Source organism: Nothoprocta perdicaria, unplaced genomic scaffold (genome assembly GCF_003342845.1).
Source record: "Nothoprocta perdicaria isolate Ctin4 unplaced genomic scaffold, notPer1 scaffold_38, whole genome shotgun sequence".
NCBI classification, from domain to species: domain Eukaryota; kingdom Metazoa; phylum Chordata; class Aves; order Tinamiformes; family Tinamidae; genus Nothoprocta; species Nothoprocta perdicaria.
Window position 1 is genome coordinate 899,509 of NW_020455621.1, and position 13,495 is coordinate 913,003.

Here is a 13,495-nt window from a genome sequence, read left to right on the forward strand (position 1 = left end):
TGGGCAGCTGCCCACGAGATGCTCAAGGATCCTCAGGAACAATGGATTCCATCCAACGGGATTTTTAATCCCGAGGGACTGAATCCAGCACTGGCAGTAGGCCTGGTAGAGGAGGGAATGTCGGACCCTCCATCTCTTTGCGTTTTCGCCAGTGGGCCAGTGATCGCTTCGAATAGCTTTTCACTCAGCGCAGTTGTATTTTTTGCCTTTGATGACACATTGTGGGGAATATTTGTGGTGAGAACCAAAGCACAGACGATTTTCACACCTCAGGCTAAGCAATCCACAGGCCCCATTGAGCTCCGCCTGTAAAATCCGCACAGCGGGTGTGTTTTAGGAGCAGTGACAGCAGATTAATTCACACTGGGGCTTCCAGCTCAAAGGCAGGGGTGAAACCCGTAACCCTGGCAGACCCGGTAGTTCCTGGATGTCTGGATCATCTCCCTCTGGAGCACGACAAGCGAAAAACAGCTTCTTCCTTGCTCCTGTGGACTTGGCAGCCTCGCAGTATCCAACACAGGCCAAGCGCTCGTTTGGTACGGGAACGCCCAGCAGATAGGAGACATTTGGGCCGCTGGGGCCTGCCCTTTGCAGCTGCACGCTAGCCAGCCAAGGCTGCACCTTTACAGTAGCCAAAAGGGAATCAGGGCCTCGCAGGAGCAGCTGGGATACAGAGGTGTTTGGTAGAGAAAGTCAGTCCCTGTTTTGATTGCATTTAGGGATAGGATTGGGGAATTATGTACCTTTATGTGTTTTCAGGACTAAATGCTAAGTGTCTGTTTTCGAAGGGAAGAGAGACCAATCGAACCCACCACTGTTTTAAGCAACTTTTCTTTACTTCAGAGTTATATGAAGTTCTTACTTCAGATTTATATAAAATAGCCACCAGTTTCCTCCTCCAGGTCATCACAATTTCTAGAGTTACCAATGAACAGTGTTTACTGGGAAGCTGGAACTTCAAGGGCGTCCTTCATGTTGGTTTCTCTCTTTGAAATTATGCTGTTTTCTAAATCATGGATAATTATTGCCTGTCACTGAGATTTAATACTGCAATTGATGCTATTGCTTGCAATGTTAATAATCATACAGTGCTCAACTTAAGTAAATATAGTACAAAACAGAGGTAGCTGATAGTAAATTTCAAGAAACAGAAGTATCATCTCAGGCATCTTTTGACAGAAAATCATGTCTGGTAGGGTAAATAATTTTAAATAAAACAAATGTATTACATCAAAAAAGATGACACAGATGCAGCTCTACAGAAATATTGAAGATTCCAAGTTTTGTGTAAGTTATAGACAGATGAATTTCCAGTTGTAAATTTGCCTTTTTTTTTTTTTTTTTTTTTTTGAAGATGTTCCATCTTGGCAACTGGCAGCTTTTCTGCTCTTCATCAGGCCTTTTATTCAGTATACTCGTAACGATGTTAGTTAGAACTGATTTATGTGATCCTAAGGGGTGTCATTCCGACTTTGTTGGTGTTATAAATCACTGCAGGATTTGGCTTATTAGCTATCGTTGTACATCTGCTGTTCGCAGCGCTTGGGTGAGGTGGGAATGGATTCATTTGGGAGTGGTGTGCACATACATCTATGCAGATTCAATTGGTTCATCTTCATATTAAAAAAAAATCAAATTTAATCTGCATAAGGACAGGAGGTTCATATGACCATTCTGTTCAGCTGTCTGTCAGTCCTTTAATAATGGTGGTTGAAGCCCCTGGCTAATTTCCAACAAGGTGGGGGGAAAATCTGAAACACGGTTAAGCTCCTGCACGGCCTGTGCGATGTGTTGGCCAGGGACAGAGATCCAGCTTTGCGTCCCGTGAGGAAGAGGCAGGAGGTCGCAGTCCTGATACCTTCCACCTGGCAGCAGTGAGCCCACCAAACAGCACGTGCGGAGCTCCAGGCCCACAGCAGCCAACTGGGGCTGCCTCCTGCCTCCCATAAAAATGTGGGAAAAGGCTCAGGTTACGGCTGCAAGGGAAACACTGCAAGCGTAAGTCATAAAACTGTAGGAAACAAGGCTTTATTGGCTCTCCCACTCGCAGAACAACTTGGTTTTCGTTTTCATTATCACTTGAATGTTTTGTGAGAGCTTTTCAAGCATGGGCATTATGTTTTTTTTGKGGAGAGCTTTGAGAGACAGACAGGGAACTGCCATTTAGTTGGCAAACTGCATTTGTATTCAATGGAGAATTCAATTCCTGATTAAGGAATCTGCAAAATTAAGCTTGTCCAGTGTTGAAACACAGGAATTGTTTTTATTCCTGACAGCTCCCATTTGATTTGTTTTGTAGCCTTAGACTTCATCATTCTGTATTTCAATCCTCCTGGTGGAAAAAATGAATAAAGATACTTCACAGGGATATTCTGAGATTTAATCATCTTTTCCAAATATTTGAAGAATCTATGAATAGGTGATTTAAAAATATCCTTAGAAGTTCAATATTAAAAGGTGCAATTATTTAAGAGGCATCTGCTATTCCACATCTCAACATTGAGCATTCAAACTGTGTTTTTTTTTTTAAAGCAAAACCAAAGTCTTTGTTTTCTTCAAAGCTAAATGTGTTATTTAATGTAAAAGGAAAGAAAAAAAAAAAGGGGAAAAAATGACCTCCCCAGGACCTTGAGCTCCTAAAAACTAGTTGAGTTCTTATTGATTTTTCAGAGTGCCCTTCTACAAAGGAGTGCCTCATGCTCAGTAAATCTGTTTTCCCTTTGCCACAGCAGCTCTAGGGCTAGGCAGTAAAGGTCTGCTTTTAATGGCTCTTTCCCTGTCTCTAAAAGGTTCCATATTTGGGGGCACAGGGGAACTTTCTTCCAGAAGAGTAACCTTTCCTCCAAGGAAAACAAACACATATAAAATCTGTACATGCCGTTACCACTGTAATTTTACATTCAGGTAGCAATAGCATGCTTTTCTGGAGGTTTCTGGTGTTGTAATACACTGAATTGAAAAGATACAACATAAAAAGCCACTTTTTAAGAGATTTTACTGTAATACTCTGGACAGAACCATGGCATTTCCAAGCAGAATCATTAGACTACAATCCTTTTCTGGAAAGCCTATACTTGTCTGTATTCCATATAATTAGTCATCATYCAGATAATTTATCTTCTAAATATGCAATGGATATTTCAAATTAGAGCAGAGACCTTTGTTTTCGTCCGCAGTAGCCTGCATTAAAAAAATAGCAGTTGAGAATTTTGCAGATAACTATATATGTATATAATGCATATATGCATATATATATGATATGTATATATGTATACACATATAATGTACAGTTGGCTATATCATTAGTGTGTTTCAGTGCTACATGAGAAATTTTGAATTTGATTTATGTCTTCCTGAGCTTGACTTGTATTTTGCCTTTATTATTACTCAAGATACCTTAACTGGGTTCTAGGGAAGTGATGAGAGTAATGGAGAAAGTTTAAAATCATCATTTTATTTACTGCTTTCCTTCTGCTACCAGTATTTTTCAATGGAGATTTGATTCAGTTAGAAGTTTCTAATTCCCACTGTTCTTGCTTTCTTTATCAATAAGCACTCCACCTCCTGGCTGAGCAGGGGCATTTCTTTTCCAAAGGTCACTTTGAAAGGTAGGGTCAGGGAAATCATTTATAACCAATAATGCTTTTCACCAACTGTTTCTGAACAGATTGTTAAAGCTTTGACATTAATCATGTGTCTTCTGTCCACCGTGGGAATAGCTTTCCATAACTGGCAACCGCTTGTGTCAAGTAGGCAGGGGGTTCTCCCCCTGGTGCGGCAGCTCAGGTGATTGAACAGCAGATCGAGTAGAATTATCAAAAAGGACAAACTGCACTAACAAGATGTTACTGAGGCAACTAGTGCCTGCTATGTTGCAGCTTGTCCCTAGTTTGAAAAAATTTGGAAGTTTTCAAGAGGGCATCCAAGAGAGACTGGCCCACCTTGAGAAGGAATCTGAGCAGCGCAAGCAGTCTCCTGTTGTGCCACCTTCTAAGGACCCTCAGGGAGGTCCACGTGCCCGTGCCTCATGGTAGCCAGCACAGTTCATGTTGGTAACAGAGTTATAAACAGATCTAAATGTTTAACGTGCACTTAATAAAAGCTTTGTACCTTAGTGCTGTTGAAGAGTAGCACCAACTGTCTTCATCTCTCTTCTTCTTCTCTAAGTCCCTTACGGACCCCCCCAAAATTTATCTCCATCTACTTTTAAAGCACAGCTTAGGCTAGAAGACATTTAAGTGTTTTGTGCTATGTTCTCCTGTTTGAGTTTTGCATTCTGCACCTGATTGTACCTTGCCAAACTTGCTCTGGGCGGAGATTTGGTGCACCCAAGTGCTTTCCTTGAATTTGTGGGACTGCAGTGGTATATCACCCATTCAACACACACAAGCAAACCAGATTTGTACTGGTCCTGCTCATAAGCAAATCCAGTTTGTACTGGACCTGAAATAGTGTGTACTGCAAATACTTCTTCTACAAGGCTCTGGCTCCCAATGCTGTTGAGTGGAAGATGTAAGAGCTATGCCTAAGTTAGCCACTTCTGGAGGAAGTCGGGATATATCACATAGGTCTGTCTGTTGTTGGCACAGGCAGCCACAGTCTGGCAGCCCTGAATAGCAAGTACTCTGAACCTCTTAATCATCTCTTGAAGTTAGACTGCCAAAACAGGCAGCCTGGAGGCAGATTGGCTCTCTTAGGCCGCTCTTATCTTCATGGCAGAGCTGTGTGTCCGCTTGTTTCCTCCCATATACTGCGTTTTTGCACCAGCAGGATGCAGCTGGTAGCAGACGGGCACCACACAGGTCTCATCCGGACAGGAGGGCGCTCACCCCGAGCAGAGGCCTTGCCAGCTACAGGTGCTTGGGGATCCGGCCAGCGCGGAGGTGCCCACGTCCCCGGGGCTCCCTGGGCTGGCCGGAGGACCTCAGTGCCCGGCTCGTGGCCCCTCACCGTGCTGCGGAGCCCCTGGCTGCTCTGCTGACCCACTTTGTGCTGCCATAGCAGGCAGCTCTTGCGAAAGTAAAYGCGGCCCCGTCCTGCAACAGGTACTGAAATGTAGCTACTGAAATGACAGTCCTCATCTTTGATTTGCTGTCCCAATAAGGGCTCTTAAGCAAGAAGCCTGCAAGTTTGTCGCTTCCTTCCCGTTTTCCCTTCCTGAGGTAAACAGGACGGGAGGGAGAAGGGGCCATTTGGCCCACAGCGAGTGAAATGGCTGCCGAGGGAAAGTGGAGGTGGTTTTGTCTGTGCTTTCCACAAAACTCTTCCCGAGGCACAGGCAGAGCTTGAGAAAGCTTCAGCTGTAAGCAGAGCTTGCAGGGCAACTTCTGAGCAACTAAAGGAGAGGAGGGATTTGGTTGTTTGGGGCTCAACGGTGTTTGTATTGGTCCTTGTGAGCAAAAAGCATATCCTGTAAACAAGTGCCTGTGTATTCCTGCACACAGACTTGCTCTGCTGTGGTTGTTTATCAAAGCAGCAACAACAGAACTAACTTAGGGTTTGTAAACAAAACTCATTCCATTTTCACTTGTCACTTCAGAGTTGAAGCTAACTTGTAATCTTTGTAAGTTAGTGTATATGTTAGCTTATATATGGCTGTAGGTAACAGCACCATGCCATGTAACGTCTATAAAAATTGTAACTACTGTAATTTAGAAACATCAAATTTTATTCCAGATTGGGTTGTAGACAGAGAAAAGGCCAGGAAAATAAACATATTCAATAAACACATTCAGATGGTAGCTCAAGSATAATTATGTTTTAGTAGAACTAAGGATTAATTTGTGCAGTATGAGTAGAGTAATATTGAATAAAAATATTTGGAAATTATTCTTTGGCCAAAGAAATCCCAGAAATAATATTCTGGCTCCACTCAAGTCAGTGTCGGAATGTGATTTAACTTCCATGGAGCTGAGACTTCACCTCAGCCATCTAATTACAGGAAATATGGCAGGTTACTTTCACATTATAGTGAATTAGCTATAAATTTGTACCAGTATTATGGTGAGTAAATTGGTATTTCTTCTATAAGCTCTCTCTTTTGCAGCTCCTGTATATCTTGCTTTCATTAATTAATAAGGAAATCTTGCTGAATTGGTACAAAGTTGTTGCTTCTGCATCAAGGAATATCCCTAGATCATCATTATTTGACAGTTATTACTTGGCATCATTACTTGATACAGCTCTAGAGAAGCACTGACTTGTATTTTTTTATGAGACACGTGGCCAAAAGGTTCATTGACTGAAAATGAATGTTTATTTCCATGTTTAATTATSAACAGAAATTAATATCATGAAATTATAAGAGAGAAACAGTTTTATTTACTTATGCATAAAATATGCAATTATTAGAACATTCTGAATCCATGGAAGATGTTCTGTGCTCCTTTTCACCCTTTTCAGTTCCTCATGGTTAGTAAAATTAGAAAAAGCCCCAAAATTAGAAATTCATAACTTAAAATGTACCTTGACCTGCAGTTGAAAGGGTGTTGCCAGCAGGTTGAGAGAGGTGGTTCTTCCCTCTTACGCAGCCCCGGATTGCTCTGCTGGATGGCAAAGCACTGGATTCAGCTCTGGGGCCCTCAGTACGTGAGAGATAGGGAGCTACTASAGCAAGTCCTGCAAAGGGTCACTAAGATGATGAAGAGCTTGGAGCATCTCTCGAATGAGAAAAGACTGGGAGAGCTGGAGACTTCAGCCTGGGCAAGAGAAGACTGTTGGGAGGAGCTCACCAGTTTGTATGAATGTCTGAAGGGAGAGCGTGAAGAGGATGGGGGCACGCTCTTCTCCATGGTGCTCGCTSACAGGACTAGAGGCAATGGGCACAAACTGAAACACAGGATGTTCTGTCTCGACATGAGGAAGAACTTCTGGACTATGAGGGTGAGGGAGCCCTGGAAGAGGTTGCCCAGAGAGATTGTTGGATATATTTAAAAGCCATCTGGACAGGGTCCTTGGCAATGTACTCAAGGTGACCCAGCTTGAGCAGGGGGGTGCAGTAGGTTACCTCCAGAGATCACTTCCAAACTCAAGTATTCTGTGATTCCATAGGGAGAAAGAGGGGAAAAAGTCTTTTCCTTAGCATGCAGTGTTATATAGAAGAAGTGGTAACACCCTCTTCTGTGATATTCGGAGCTAGACAGGGAAGTGGATAAGCTGTGATTTTTTGCATGCATCCTCAGCTGCCTCCACTTCTCCTTCATATGGCGTGAATACCTGGAAACAGGAATTGTTTTTATTTTAAAGTAGCAGGTGCTTCCCCAGCTGTTGCGGGTTCCGCCTGCCTAGTCCCTTCTGTCTCACAGCACCTGGGATTATTTCAGGGATCACTAATTTCTCCAAGGATTGTGCATGTGAACTGTCTTCCTAATTCTGTATTCATTGTTCCAGATTATGTTCTCCATGTCTATCTACTGTTTAATTTAAGACAATCTGCAAAATTCACCCTTCAGACCAAACTTGATACTGGGGAGAAAGGACAAGGACTTTCATGTCAGTGAGAGTTCAGCACTATTTCAAATGAGTATTTTATTCATATTGGTAGTCACTTGGTTTTGCGAGAAGCATCCACCGGTCTTCGTTCCCCACTCTGAGACCCATACAAATGGCAAAAGGAACAAGGGGCAGCTCTTTTCATCTGTGTCTTTCATAGACAGCTCCTTTTTCAAGGCATTTGTAAAGGTAGCCAACAAGGCCAGGATGTTGCTCAACCTGAAGCAAATAGGGAGACCCTAGCTGGGCAGCAAGAGCATGCAAAATGGCACCACGGGTGCCGTGGGTGCACAGCTGTGGTGCAGCAACACACTGGCAGTGCCCWGTGCTATGTAAACTGCCGCAAACAGGTTGATACTTTCAGGGAGAATATTTGGAGTTTAAAAACTGGCATGGCTCAGGCATATGAAAAGAACAGGGTAAGAGATAGTCTTGCAGACAGTCTTAAGAGACAGACCCTGGGAGAAAAGAAAGGGATTTGATTCACTACAGAATATGATTCATAGATCTTTCGGTGGTAGGATGCCATAACAATCTCTGCCTGTTTGACTTCTGCCCTGAGAGCGTTCATGTCAGGCACAGCTAGAGGCTGGAAGATGAGGAGGGCAAGTCACCACCTCATGTGTCAGGGCGTAACTGCTTACAGGTTCACTATCTCTTTTGGTGGGTGCCATGAAGGTGGTGATCGGGAGGAGACGGCTGTCGGAGAGGTTGTCAGGAGGTGACTGCAGCAAGTGCAAGGTATCTTTTCCTGTGGCCCCATTTTCTTTAACGTTGCCCTGCCTTCTGGCACATTGCCTGCATGGGGAGGAGGGTGGCAYTGAGACCTGCAAGTCCAAAGCTGAGAGTCACCCCCAACCTGAGCCACTTATGTGCAGTACCTGAGATGACTGTGCCCATAGGACATRGGAGGATTGGCGCAGGTTAAAAAATCAGCTTTGAAGCAAACGTTGTCCAAAAGAGAATAAGAAGAGCTGTCAAACCTGCAGTCCAAGCAAATGCTGGCTGACACCATGTTGGGACCCACTGCAGGTCAGCCCCAGCTCCTCTACTGAACCCTTTCCCACTGGATAGAGGTGCCATCCTGGAGAAATAAACCGATGCCTGGGCCTCAGCTGTGGTGCAGGAGCTTCCCCGAGAACATCCTGCCCTGTAGGTGTCCCGGATGCCATTCCACCTGGCTGGGGCAGGARTGGGCCGGACAGGCCTTTGCGTGGCTGGGGCAGGCAGGAGGGAACCCTCCCTCCTCCAGCCTGTCCGTCCCCTGGACCTGGGCCGGCACTTGGGCATTGCAGATGGGTGACAGCAGCTTGGCTGCTGCACGGGGCTGTCACTGGGATAACGGCTGCTCCTGGGGGTTGGTAAACGGTGTTAGTGTGTGTAAGTAACGTGTGTGGCCGGGCAGGCCTGTGGTCAAGGGCCGGACAGCGCGGGGGATGCGCGGTGCTGTGAGCTGCGTGGCGGAGCCGTTCCCTGCCCTTGCACAGGCATTTATGGTGCTGTCCAGCCACGCATGGTGGCATACAAAATCCCCCGTGGGTTTGGTGGGGTGTGCTAACGCATGGGGCCTCACACCTGGAAAATCTGGTTGTAGAGAAACACTTGCATTAGACTGTCTAACCGCACCCACTAGGAAATATCCCACGCGGAGTGCTTAGCAAGAATTCCTGCCCGGGAATATCTCTGCCTGCCTCCACAGTTTGGATCTACAGCATGAGAATTGCTCTGCTGCTACATCATTGAAGTATTTTGTGAGTGTGTGCTCCGTGATCTTTACTCATGGAWTAAAACTGGGATCCTGTAAATTCCCCGCGTTTTGCTTTTCTCTTCAGAGATGGCTTAGGCTGAGTGAGCTACTAAGGCTTGCATCACTACTGACCTAACTAAAGCAGCAAAATAGCTAGAAATCCAAGTGTCTCTATGCTCCTATTTAAAGTTTCAGATCAGCTGTTTTGATCCTATTTCTGTGCATCGGTCTTCAAAGTGCAGTGACAAAATAAGTGCCTTCGTTGTGGTGTGCTCATTGCTTGGGTGCCCGGAGTACTCAGCTTTGCAGCAGATCCACAGCACACGCAGGCAACGACAGAACCTCAGTTTGTTCCCAGGCACCACCACCTAAAATAGTCTCATAACATTTCTTGTGGATGTCTGCAGTTGAAAAACATACTGGAATTGTGTAATGCAGAGAAAGGAGAAAAACTTAGTRCTTTCATTATAAAATTAGTTAAACTGTAATTGGGTAAAAATATGCTTAAGAGCTGAAAATTTGGCAATTGGAACCATTCTTAATATCTGAACATCCTGTTAAATGAATTTACTATGAAACCTTCARCTTCAGTTTTGATTAGTTTGAATTCAGCTCACCTTGGCAGTTATTTTTTCTATTCCTCTCCATTCCTCTGAACCACAAGAAGTATTTTTTTCTTACTGCTGTCCCACAGTAATTTATCTCAACTAATAAAAATAGTTTTTATATTTTTTTTTACCACAGCCACTACACTTTCTTTTTTACTGATTGTTTGGGAGGAGTTATTAAAATACTTCATTTAAATTGCTTCCAGAGAGATGTTCAGCGAGTCATCCATACTGCTAGCATTGACACAATACATTAAATTGTTAAAACAGGCTTAATCTGGCAGGCCCTGACACTGGTAAATTTTGCTTAATCTTAAATGAGGTAATTTTATATAGTTTTATTTTTCACATTGACATTGTCATTTGCAAGCCGTAATCATTTTCTTGTTGCTTGTGATGCTATAGTGCTTTTAGTAAGGGCTGATCACTACACACAGAGGAAGAAAGACATGGTCCCTTCATGAAAACTTAAGTCTTTACGTAGAGAAGGCAGAGAGAGGGGACCCTGGAGAGTGACATGATTTCCCAAGGTTGCACCACAGGCCCTCAGCAGAAAAGTGGAATCCAGATCACCGGAGCCTCCACGCTGGAGTTCCAGTATCGTATCCAGCGGACCATGCTGCTTCTTAATAATGTTTCTCTTGTTCTTTCTTTATAGTTCGGGATCGGGTACGATCGAAAATGGAGAGAGATATTTTGGCAGAAGTGAATCATCCTTTCATAGTCAAGCTTCATTATGGTAACTATAATAATATATGTCATGTTTGTTCCTGGATCGGTTGGGGTCTTGTAAATGGATTTATTACACTTTCATGCAGATGCGCCCTGTCTCCATGAGACACCATCTCTAACAGAACCATAGAGGTTACCTGTGTGAAATACTTCAATTATGCTAAAGGAGGATTTCAATATAAGTAGGTCTTAGCCTCTATCASAATACATTTGTTGTAATGTCATATATTGTGCTGATAGGTTAGTGGAAAAGCTACTGAATATATATCTGATAACCCCCTCACCTACTGTCAAGAATCATTTGGGAAACCAGAGACTCTAAATGAAACCTTATTTTAATAACTAGCATTGAATTTGTATACATGAATCTGATGTCTAGGCAGCCTAACCAGCTGAGTTCCCCATCATTAGTGTAAGGGTTTTGGAAGGGTGTTTTGGGTAATGCRGGCCCTCTTCTTGAACAGATAGAGGAGCTTCACTCTGTGCCTAGCCCTCAGTTTCTGGCACTTTGGAAAGTGACAGTAATTCAGACGCACTTAGAATGTGGAACAATATATTAATAATGCATCTTTGTCTCCCAAATGATACCATTTTCCCCCATAGTTTAAGATAATTTACTTAATTGTGTAAAGAAGTTGATTTTTTCTGTTCCCTAAGTAAGCASTGAAGTGACAAGAGAGCTGGTGGCACGAGCAACACACAGTTAGTTCATGTTTTGTTCTTTGGAGACTTCGTTTTGATTCCAACTTCTCCATCCTTTTCTAATGCAGCATTTCAAACTGAAGGAAAATTGTACCTAATACTGGATTTCCTGCGGGGAGGGGACCTTTTCACCCGACTCTCCAAAGAGGTAAGCTGATAGATTTTACTTCAGAAATGAACAGCTATCCTGGATTTTCAGAACTCAGATGAAGTTGGTGGGAGTGGCAAAGAGTCTTGGAAGTCAAGTAATAGAGCGGTATCATCTTGCATCTTTAGGGAGGCTCATGTGTTTCAGTTATGAGTAATGCAACAGACTGCATGACAGCATCACCTCTGTAGAAAACTGCACCATTTACCAAGTTGTTTCCACRGCAAAGTAGTTTCAGACTCATTGCTTGGAAAATATAAATTGGCTGTGATGAGAAATAGCCTGAGAAATCCATCCCCAGTACATGTTGCCAGGGGCATGAGCACAGAAGTCCACTAAAAACACAAGCACTGCCAGCAGAAAGCAGAGGTGGCCCCAGGTTGGTGCTGGGGCCATGTCTGTGCCCAAGGGGTCACTGCTTGGTGTCACCAACATAAGGACTCTCGGCTTTCTTGGTCCCTCTGTAGACTGAGGAGACAGGGGATGCCAGAAAGCACCTCATAGAATCACAAAATGGTTGAGGTTGGAAGGGACCTCTAGAGATCATCTAGTTCAACCCCCCGCTCAAACAGGGACACCCAGAGCACCCACACCTAACATAACATCTTAAAAATATATGATAGCGATGCTTCAAACGCTATTTTGGGGAGAAGCTGTATTTGAACTTCTTTTTTTTTTTTTTTTTTTTGATAGAGAATTTTTGAGCTTTTTTTTGAGAATTCTGAGAATTTTTTTGAGAAAGCTGTATTTGAGCTCCCTTTTTCTTTTGAGAATTCTGCCTCAGAGCAATGGCAGGAATTGCAGCAACATGTTGCAGACTGGAGGGGCTGTGCACTGCGAACTGCAGTGGGTGCTGTGCCTTCAGTCCTGGTTGGCCTGTAGGGGAAAGGACAACAGGTAATTGCAATGCCAAATAATGATATTTATGTAAGTTCTTAGTATGTGGTAGCAATTACTTTTAATAGCAGGGAAAAGATTAAGGAAACAAAACTAGTTTTTTCCTGTTTGTCATGAAATCAGTCTTTGTCAATGTCATGGCATGCTGTCATAGGAAGGACTTCTCAAGGTTTGTTAGAGAAGGAGGCATTCTCATCTGCCCAAGGTAGTTACACTTTCTGAACAATTAGAGGACTTTAAAGCTAAAGAGAGCAACCCCAATTACAACCACTCTTAAAAGGTCAGAGTTTTCCAAACCTTTTCCAATGTATTGATTTCTGTCCTTCATACTATCAAGAAYTGATCCTCTGAACTTGACAGATGTGACACATTTCTCTTCTCAGGGTTTGCATTCATCTTGTCTGCCTGTAACTTGTAACTGCTCCTGCCAGGGTATCACAAGGGGAGACATTGTAGGAAAATGTGTACAGGCTGCAATGGACTAAATCCGTTAATTATGGGCTTATTCCACTTGTACTGATTTCAGTSAGTGTGCAGCCGGATCCCTCATATATAGAAAACTTTGTTTCAGATTTGCAGAATGTTTCTGAGATGTCTGATTTCTTTTGAAAAGTATAGATTGGATTTTGCCTGATTCTACTAATTTAATTTCATATCTATGTTATTTACTTTTAAGCCTTACAATAATTTAAGTTTATTTTGATGTCTGATGCCATTTTTTACGTTCTAGATCAATTATTTTTAATCAAAATTTTCTTACATATTCTTACTCCTTCTGATCTTTGCAGATATTCTTAGTTAAGATATGTGACATCTGCCTGTTCTCTGTTTTTGTTCTCAGCCTTCTGCAGCTTCTCAGAGTACTCAAATATTATGGCTGCTGCTTTCCAAGAGTAGAGGCTTAATTAAAAAAGAATAGCAATAGCTTCTGCTGTAGATATTTACATTTGTAGGTGACGTGTAGGTTTCTATTGAGATGATCATTTTACCTCTGTCATTTGTAATATTCATGCTTGTATATGCAACATTTAAGCTTCTCCTCCTGCATTGTTTTGAGGTGAAGAGAAGTTGATATCTGGGATGTAATTAAGGTTAACTAAAGGGTTTTTGTGCTGTCTGCGCTCAATTTTCCTGTTACAGAAGTTTCTTTCCAGCTAAAACAGAGCCTTG

At 43.0% G+C, this 13,495-nt stretch overlaps 1 protein-coding gene across 1 annotated transcript in view; it reads left to right on the top strand.

Annotated features, from left to right (window-relative positions):
* Positions 1-13,495, top strand: part of RPS6KA2 (ribosomal protein S6 kinase A2) — a 153,916-nt gene that overhangs the window by 78,981 nt on the left and 61,440 nt on the right. The window contains exons 4-5 of the mRNA XM_026044739.1: positions 10,505-10,585; positions 11,349-11,428. Of these exons, the coding sequence (XP_025900524.1) occupies positions 10,505-10,585; positions 11,349-11,428 (161 nt within the window). The remainder of the gene's footprint in view (positions 1-10,504; positions 10,586-11,348; positions 11,429-13,495) is intronic.